This window comes from Spinacia oleracea, chromosome 4 (genome assembly GCF_020520425.1).
Source record: "Spinacia oleracea cultivar Varoflay chromosome 4, BTI_SOV_V1, whole genome shotgun sequence".
In the NCBI taxonomy this organism is placed as follows: domain Eukaryota; kingdom Viridiplantae; phylum Streptophyta; class Magnoliopsida; order Caryophyllales; family Amaranthaceae; genus Spinacia; species Spinacia oleracea.
The window spans coordinates 68,031,683-68,041,852 of NC_079490.1; the positions used below are offsets into that span (position 1 = coordinate 68,031,683).

The following is a 10,170-nucleotide window of genomic DNA, read 5'->3' on the forward strand; positions in this document are numbered from 1 at the left end:
TTACTTAATTTTTTTATTTGATCGTCGGTAAGCTTTTCTATTACGGAATAACCGATAAGGTTTTATATGACTGCAAATACGATGAATTTCTCAGTTGTAGTATTCAAAAATTCTTATCGTCAACCAAAATTTCGCATTCTATCTGTTTATTTTTTTTATGTAAAACAATACAAAGTCAAAGTGCTTTTAAACATGGAAATATATTAGTTGGTAAAAAGGAATGTCACCAAATAAATCACCCTAAAGTTTCAGTAACAAGATTGAGCTATGTTTTTTTTTATATTTTTATATATATATATATAGAGTGAGCCACAAGGCAATACATATCAAATGGGGAAGGGAGATTCAAATCTGAGACCTATCATTTATAGGCCCTTATTCTTAACTATTATGTAAAGACCTCATTGGTTTTACAAGATTGAGCTATGTAGTTATGATATAATAGAGTTGTAACTCAAATATTGTTTCAATAAGCAATGCAACTATATATATAGGTCTATCAATTATTACTTTCATTATTGTTGACGATTTCAATAAAGAACAATATAGAAAATTATAAATGATAGTATGACTAATCTTTACCCCTCTATTGCACCCAGGAACACGTAAATTATATGCACCTTTATGCACTTTTATAATTCTTTCGTTGCGTCCATCCCTTGATTGTCTATACTCACTTTATTTATGTAATTAACACTCCGTATAAAGATTTAGTTCTTAGTACCTTTCTACAACCTCCGTCATACTCGCATAATATATACTCCCTCCGTCCCTTAATACTTGCACCGCTTTCCTTTTCGGGTCGTCCCTTAATACTTGCACCGCTTTTATAAATGGAAATATTTACCAATATTATATTATTTCTCACACTTACCTACTAACCCACCTACACCTCTACTCCCTACAAAAAAATCATTTAAAAGTTCACACCCCACACTCACCACTCCCCACCCCTTACACATTTTCCACTAACTATATTAAAAAAATATCTCACTACCAACTAGGGATGCTAATGAGCCGAGTCGAGCTCGAGTTTGGCTAAGCTCGACTCGAACTCGAAAACTCATAGTGAAACTCGACTCGACTCGAAAACTCGTGAGCCTAAAATTTTCAAACTCGACTCGAACTCGAAAACTAAACTCGAGCTCGAACTCGACTCGAAATCGGCTTGAAATCAGCTCGAAAACTCAAAGCCGAGCTCAAAAACTAAACTCAAGCTCGAACTCGGCTTGAACTCGACTCGAACTTGGCTCGAAAACATAAGCACTCGAGCTAAAACTCAACTCGTAATCGACTTGAAAACCCAAAATTGAGCTTAAATTCGACTTAAATCAAATTTAAATATTATAAAAAGTAAGTTTATACCCCAAGTCAATATATCCATTAGCCCAAATGAAAGCCCAATGGAAGTGATTTGTACACTTTCATACTCAAAGAGTAATACTTATAACCCTTTTCCCCTTTCCTCCCTCACTTATTTACCAATGTGGGACAAAGTTAATATAACATTTTCTTCTTTCCTCCCCCACTTATTTACCCATGTGGGACAAAATGAATATACTTATTTTCTTCTTTCCTCCCTTATTTATGTACCAACGTTGGAGTAACGGTAGAAGACATTTTGACTGCCAAATAGTGTAATCCATATGGACGAATTAGATTATTTTTCTTTGTCCTTAATAACTTATTCATCCATTTTAGGAAGAAAAAAAATATTTTTATTAAAGAATTAAAAAACATAAAATGATGAATAAAAATGATAAAATAAAACATTTATATTTTTATAACAGTTTTTATTATGTATATATAATTCGAGCTTCTCGAGCTTTTCGAGTCGAGTATCAAGTTGCTCGACTCGACTCGTTAAATTTTTGAGTCGATCTCGAGCTCGAGTCGAGCTGATTCGAGTCGAGTTTTGACCGAGCTTTGACCGAGTCGGGTTCGAGTAGCTCGCGAGTTCGGGGAGCTCATAAGCACCCCTACTACCAACTAACACACATTGAATTAATAAGTCAATTCAAATATTTTAAATTTCCCACCGGTCAAACCGGTGCGAGTATTAAGGGACGGAGGGAGTAATATGTTTAATATTTTAAAACACATACCCAGTATATTAATTAGAAGCACCGTTCTAATAATTACACTCAAATTAATTAGCAGCATAATTCTTATGGGGCTAAAAACACAAAAGAAGATAATACAACAGGTTACTTACACAAAACAATAGATTACTTGCACAAATTAAAATATACTTCAAAAAAATAAAAAATAAAATAATAATAAAAATAAAATTGCAAAACTGCACTTAACTACTCCATCATGAAACACTCTTAAAAAATTTGACAAAAGAAAATGGGAGGGAAAGGAACCCACGATCTAGATGAAACTACCATTAAAATGCCCACTAGGCCACTACACTAACACTCCACAAAATAAACTAACTTCGTACTTATACCACAAATAAAACACCTACAATGTTACTCCATTTCGCGAAAATTCACGATTATGTTTCTCCTGGGTACTAATTTACATGTAAGTATAATTACTTTAAAAGGTATCAAGAATATATATGGTTTTGATTTTTTGTATCTCTCTCATGATCTCCAATGTTATAACCGACTAAAATTTTACCTGAATTATGATAGATAGATAAAAACTTATCATGTCTCGAAGTTGTATTGCTTTCTTCTACGCTGCTTAGTTTTGTTCATGTGTTAAAGTGATCGCTTATTTTCATTTTTTAATGTCAACAGATAGGTTCGGCATGATATACGGAGTAGTGGAATATCGTCGTTGTTATTCTGTCATTTCCAATGCAGTTCGATAGTCGGCAACCACACAATCTTCTCATTGTCCAAGTTAGATGTTCTCTTTTTTCTAAAGTAAGGCTTGATCATGATCTTAGCAACTATTGAGTCTTTAATTTTAGAATTTAATTTGGAGTAATATAAAAGATGGGTTTTATATATCATTTGGTATTAATTGTCATAATACACTTATGAATTCAGTAACGTGTATAATTTGGTATGTTGTCAAAAGAAGTGTTTCATGAAACATTGTGATTTAGCGCTTCTAATTTTTGATATACTATTGTCTAAATGGTGGTTGCTTTTAGTTAAAGAAAAAAGTATAATAGCCCTGCATTGAGATATTGTAGCTATTTGTGACTTTAATCCTCTAAATTTAATTGTGTTATTAATGTTCTAAAGTTATGCACGGTAAATACTAATGAGGGATTATTCAATTTCACATTATATTTTTTTTTGTGTAAAATAATTCTCTGGGTACAGACCTGGGTTTTAATTATACGTTATGAAAATGTCAAAACATATAAATTGGGAAGTATCACTAATTTATCATATTGTCTAATTTATGTGAAAATTTTGGAACATATTTTCCAAAAAATTAATGAAATATATTTTTACCAAGGTATGGAAAATCAAATGTCATCTACATCATACTATCGAAACTTAGCACGAGAAAGAAGTACCCCCGAACAACTTGAACAAGAAGCGATTACTCAGAATGCTCGAAGGCGCGCTACTTATAATTCAAGGAGAAATAGTCGGCAACGCACTAATTCATCTGCTTTATTGAAAATTACCAATCAGCGTGTTACAATTGAAACACACCCTACTTCAACCAATCCTTCAAGACACACCTGAGTTACTTATTATCATGTTTTTAGCATACTTAATATTGAGAAATTATTTATTTTACTTCGTATGACAAATTGACAATAGTATGTATTTGTAATTTTCAAGCTCAATTAAATAACACTTCATTGGTTAGTGGGTCATGGAATTAAGTAATGTACTCAGACACACTCTTTTAGTATTTAATGTTTTATTATGAAGTATGCTTAAAAATAATGCATTTGACGAAATTGGTATAGTACATTTGTTAACATGAAGAAAAGGAATTAGCATTACTTATGCAAAAATATCTTTGTACAAAAAATATATAAATTTGTCAAATTTTTTTTATGTTACACGTGAAAGAAATCAACAATTACAATTAACTAATCATGATTATATTTTTTTTACTAACTCGTGTATAATGCTATAATTATTAACTTAATAATTTATATATGATTTCACTTACTTTTAATTGTAAGACCTTAAATATTAATCAAAATTTCTAATTAAAGTGTAATTCGTAATACAGCAAGGCATGATGGTCACAGTACCATATCACATATATCTACATGCGTCGGGCAAAGTAGTGTCCAAGGTGGTTCTATAGATTTTGGTGAAAATGATGCTTCAGAAACTTTAGATCCTAATGTCAGGCAGGGTAACAATGTTCGTCGACAAAATAGGGAAAGAGTTTATCATCGTTCGGCAATAAACTTTCATGAGCAAAGAGGAGTCCCGAGTGTTCAATTGTCACCTCCTAGAACATGTGCAAGTTGTCAGGCTCGCCTTTTTCACAATGAATCATCCCAAATATGTTGTTTGTCTGGGAAGATTACCTTGCCAACCATACATGTTTCCGACGACCTTTTTTCTTTATATGCCGATCAGACGCCCATTGGATTACATTTTAGGAAAGACTTACGAAAAATTAATCACTTATTTGCTTTCACTTCTATGGGTGTTCACTTAGATGAGAGTTTAGCAAATGCTCAACATGGAGTATATACCTTTCGGGCTCAAGGTTCTATATATCATAAGATAGGTGGGTTACTTCCATCCGGCTCACAAGCTCGACCACGCTTCCTCCAGATGTATATATACGACACCGAACATGAGCTTGAGCATCGTCTTGCAGAGAATAACACATTGCATCGAGATATTATTGAAAAGATTAAGTCCATTCTCGATCGATGCAATCCTTTTGTTCATAATCTTCGAAGATTAGCGCAACGACAAGACATACAGAACTGTGCACTTCGTATCAATGAACAACCTTCAAATCGACCACAATATTGCCTTCCTACTGCTTCTCAAGTTGCTGCGGTGATTGTTGGTGGAGAAGAAGTTGCGAACTTAAATCCTAGAGATATTTTAGTTGAGTCAAATTCTGGTCAGTTAATGACTGTGATGGACACGGCCGGATATTATGACCCCCTTCAATATCCTTTACTCTTTCCATATGGTTCTTATGGATGGTCGATTAATAGTCTTGACAGTACTGGAAGAACCATTCCTTGCCGAGCTTTCTACGCCTATCTCTTCCAAGTAATGTCAAATTAAATAACAATAACTACTATATTCGTGTATATATATATATATATATATATATGTATCTTTACTAATGATTTATGATACAAGGGGATTATTTTATTGCAGATACGATTACATGTCATATCCATCATCTTATTAGCAGGGAGATTATTACAACAATTTGTTGTTGATAATTTTGTCAAAATTGAGGCTAATAAGCTGAGATGGTTTAGAGACCATCAAGATACCATAAGAGCTGAATTGTACCAAGGCTTACAAGATTGTTTGGATGCAGGAGAACTTAACCCAGGTATATATTTTCTTACATAGAATCATCTAAATTTATTATTAAACTTTATTTATATAGGTTTCACAAAATATACTAATCCCACATCATGGTTACCAGTAAATGCCGGTAAAAAAACAATATTGCCTTCTTCGTTTGTTGGAAGTCCACGAGACATGAACCAAAGATACCAAGATGCAATGGCATTAGTTCAACATTATGGAAAGCCAGACCTATTCGTGACTATGACATGCAACCCATCATGGAGAGAGATTGTGGAAGAGTTATTGCCTGGTCAAACATCACAAGATCGCCCTGATTTAATCACTAGGATATTTCATGCAAAATTTGAGGAGTTCAAAAGTGATGTTGTCGATAAAAGTGCCCTTGGAAAGGTTGTGGCATATGTGTATGTCATTGAGTTTCAGAAAAGAGGTTTTCCACATGTCCACATGTTACTGATATTGGATGAAAATGACAAACCAAGATCACCTGAAGAATATGACAAAATCGTGAGAGCTGAGATACCTGATAGAGATGAGGAGCCACAACTATATGATGCTGTTCTTAAACATATGATCCATAACCCCTGTGGCGCTGGACACCGAAATTCATCTTGCATGGAGAATGGAGTTTGTAAAAGAAAATTTCCTAAACCATTTTCGGCAAGAACTATCCAAGGTGATAACTCCTACCCTATTTATCGTCGTCGTGGTGATCTCCCTGCGGTACCTTTGCATGAGAATAGCACAACATATGTTGATAATAGTTGGGTTGTTCCGTATAATCCATGGCTGCTACTAAAGTATGATTGTCATATCAATGTAGAGATTTGTAGTAGCATCAAGTGTGTCAAATATTTGTACAAGTATGTGCACAAGGGTGTCGCTCGTGTTTCTATGGAAGTTCGAACAGGAACAGATACCAACGAGATTCAACAATTTATAGATGCTAGATGGGTTTGTGCACCTGAGGCATTATGGAGAATTTACCAATTTACACTTACCCGAATGTGCCCATCCGTGGAACGATTACAACTCCACTTGCAAAACAGGCACCAGATCAGGTTCAACACAAATCAATCTATTGAAGATATCCTTCAAATGCCACAAAACTCGCGAACCATGCTCACTGAATTCTTTAAGATGAATGTCTCTGATCCTGAAGCAAGAAAGTACCTTTACATAGAATTCCCTCAACATTATCGGTGGTTAACATCATCAAAAACATGGAGAAAAAGGAGGAATAAGCAGAGAGTGATTGGAAGAATATATACTGCATCTCCAATGGAAGGAGAAAGATTTTTCTTGCGTTTGCTCTTAAATCATGTCAGAGGCCCAGAATCATTCCAACATCTTCGAACTGTCAATGGAATTGTCTATCCGACTTTTAGAGAAGCAGCTGAGAAACATGGTCTAATGGAGAACGATGCAAGCATTCGTGATTGTTTACATGAAGCATCTAACTCTAAAATGCCATCATCATTGAGAAAATTATTTGTCACATTATTGGTCTATTGCCAACCAACTGGAGTTCGATCTTTATGGGATGAATTCTACCCTTTCATGGCCGAAGACCATACTTTCTCATCTCCATCAAATACAAATTTTGTGCGTGACTCGGTTCTCTATGATATAGAGCGCATGTTGAAGCAATTAAGTAATTCTATAACTGACTTTGACCTCCCTGAAATAAGCATGCAACTAGATGGTAACGTAGAATTGGCCAGAGTTATACCTGAAGAAATATCTGCACCAGTGCCCCCCGGAAGATGTGCATTGCGTAGAACATATTAATGATGATCAACGTAATTCGTTTAATGTCATAATGGAAGCTATTGATGGAGATACTGGTCAAATTTTCTTCATAGATGGTCCGAGTGGGACCGGTAAGACCTTTTTATATCGCGCCATACTTGCAACCATTAAGCTTAGAGGAAATTATGGTCTTGCAGTAGCTAGCTCGGGTATCGCTGCCACATTATTGCATAGAGGAAAAACTGCTCATAAAACCTTTGGAATTCCGGTGTCGTTGCATGCTTCATCAACATGGAAGTTCAGCAAACAAGATATTGAAGCACAATTAGTAAAACATGCCGCTGTTATAATATGGGATGAAGCAACAATGACACATCGACATTCATATGAGGCAGTTGATCGTAGTATAAGAGATTTAATGGGGGTTGATATTCCGTTTGGTGGTAAGGTCGTAGTGTTTGGTGGAGATTTTAGACAAATTCTCCCTGTTGTACCAAAAGGAACAAAAGCTCAAACCATAGATGCATGTTTGGTAAGGTCAACACTTTGGAGGCATGTTCAAATACTTCGCCTCAGCCAGAATATGAGATCCAGAAATGATGAAGAGTTTGCAGCATTCCTTTTAAGAGTCGGTGATGGATGTGAGCCTATGGTTCATGAAAACATGAAAAAGTTACCACCTTCATTGTGTGTAACAAATGGAAATCAGAACTCAATTGATAGCTTAGTTCATGAGATATTCCCAAACTTAACTGAGCATGTTGGTGATGTGACATATATGGTTGAGAGAGCCATAATAACTCCAACAAACAATGAAGTTGACATGTTGAATGAGAAGATACTAAAAAGGTTTGCGGGGAGAGAAATAATTTACTACTCCTTTGACTCTGTGCCAAAAGATCGTCAAAATCTCTATCAGCAAGAGTTCTTGAATTCATTGTCATTTGGCGGTTTCCCACCACATGCTCTAAGATTGAAAGTAGGTTCGCCGATCATGCTATTGAGGAACATTGATACAAGTAGTGGACTATGCAATGGGACAAGGTTAGTATGTTGTCAGTTAATGGATCATGTGATCGAGGCTGAAATCTTGACTGGGCATAACAAAGGTACACGAGTTTTTATTCCACGTATTCCTTTGAAAACAGCTGAAGATGTAAAGTTACCATTTGAAATGATTCGAAAACAATTTCCTGTGAAATTATGCTACGCTTTGACTATTAACAAATCTCAAGGGTAAACCATTCCTCATGTTGGTATTTATCTTCCACAACATGTTTTTAGTCATGGTCAGTTGTATGTCGCACTATCGAGAGGAATTTCCCAACAAACAACCAAAATTTTGGTTAGCAAAGGAGATATTCGAGGAAGAGACGGTGTATTCACTAAAAACGTTGTGTATATAGAAGTTCTCTTGCCTTAATTTTCTTCAACTTAACCATAGGTATTTTCAATAACACTTTGTGTGTATATTTATATACCTAGCTTTTGTGATTTTCATTTACATCTTTTAACTAACAATGATACTTCTTATTAGGGAGCAAGAACGACAACAAGAAGACAACAAAGTGTTTGGAATATCCTCATGCTTGAAGGATGTTGGTTGTAAAGTTAATCTAAGTTCGCCATTTGATTTTCTTCAAGCCTGTATAATTAGTGTCCATTACTTATGAAATTTGATTTGTTCAACTTTAAGTATGTAATTATTACAACTACTCCGTATATTTTTAATATATCACCGTTTTAAAATATTAATAATTTCTTATATTGTGCACGCATGGCGTGCAAATCTAAGCTTGTTCCAATAGGATTAGGATTCGTTACGAACACGAGTGTTGCACGACTACGAGGAACACACGCACCCGCGCAGGCCTTGCGGCCCACACGAGCAGGCGCTGCCTCGCAGCCCACGAGCATAAGCCCGCGCGCGCCTTGCTGAGCCTGGCCTTGCGCTGGGCCTGGCGAGGCTGTGGCAGCTCCGTGTTTGGGCGCTTGGCTTGCTGGGCGCGGGCCTAGCTTCGTGCTGGGCCTTCGTCTAGCAAGCCTCGTCCGATGCTAATTCGTACGATGCGCTTCCGATTAAATTCCCGGTTCCGGAATCATTTCCGATACGAACAATATTTAATATTTCCGATTCCAGAATTATTTTCCGTGTCCGGAATTATTTTCCGATTCCGATAATATTTCCGATTCAGACAATATTTCCGTTTCCGGCAATATTTCCGATTCCGACAATATTTTCCATTTCCATTAATATTTTCCGATACGTACCATGTTTCCGTTTCCGGCAACATCTACGACTTGGATAATATTTATATTTCCGATACGATCCATATTTCCGTTTCTGGCAATATCATCGTTTCCGGAGTATTCATTTGCTTGGCTTTGATGATCTTAGCTCCCACTGAAACCGAGATCCATCGATTCCAAATATCCATAGATGGAGTATTTAATGCCATTAAATACGTGATCCGTTTACGTACTATTTGTGTGACCCTACGGGTTCAGTCAAGAGTAAGCTGTGGATTAATATAATTAATTCCACTTGAACTGAAGCGACCTCTAGCTAGGCATTCAGCTCACTTGATCTCACTGAATTATTAACTTGTTAATTAATACTGAACCGCATTTATTAGACTTAATATTATATGCATACTTGGACCAAGGGCATTATTTCCTTCAGTCTCCCACTTGTCCTTAAGTGTGCATTTCCTAATTTCTTTGTCGCTCGATGCTTGCTCTTGAACATAAGGTAAGAGTTGTCATCCTTATTATGTCCAGAAGTGTTTCTCGGTTTCAGAGTTCAACTGATCAAATAAACAGATAATCATTGCCTATGATTCATCCGAGCACGGCCATGCATTTTACAGTTTCTAGCTCTCCGAGTGGCCTTGTACAACTTTTAAGCATCTCATCCCGATTTATGGGAGGACAATCCCAATCTTGCGATCTTGAGATT

General features: G+C 35.9%; 2 protein-coding genes and 1 long non-coding RNA gene across 3 annotated transcripts; all 3 read left to right on the forward strand.

The window, feature by feature from the left end:
- Window positions 1-2,096: 2,096 nt before the first annotated feature.
- On the forward strand, window positions 2,097-3,886 carry LOC110805331 (uncharacterized). The gene is made up of 3 exons (XR_002537987.2): window positions 2,097-2,532; window positions 2,754-2,882; window positions 3,430-3,886. It is a non-coding gene; the product is annotated as an uncharacterized lncRNA (long non-coding RNA).
- Window positions 3,887-4,592: 706 nt separating this feature from the next.
- LOC110805333 (uncharacterized) lies at window positions 4,593-7,250 on the forward strand. Its single transcript, XM_056841821.1, has 3 exons — window positions 4,593-5,183; window positions 5,295-5,478; window positions 5,536-7,250. The coding sequence occupies exons 1-3, from the start codon at window positions 4,593-4,595 to the stop codon at window positions 7,248-7,250; spliced, it is 2,490 nt and encodes an 829-aa protein (XP_056697799.1).
- Window positions 7,251-7,281: 31 nt separating this feature from the next.
- On the forward strand, window positions 7,282-8,451 carry LOC110805332 (uncharacterized). Its single transcript, XM_022010925.2, has one exon. The coding sequence runs from the start codon at window positions 7,282-7,284 to the stop codon at window positions 8,449-8,451; it is 1,170 nt and encodes a 389-aa protein (XP_021866617.2).
- Window positions 8,452-10,170: the final 1,719 nt, after the last annotated feature.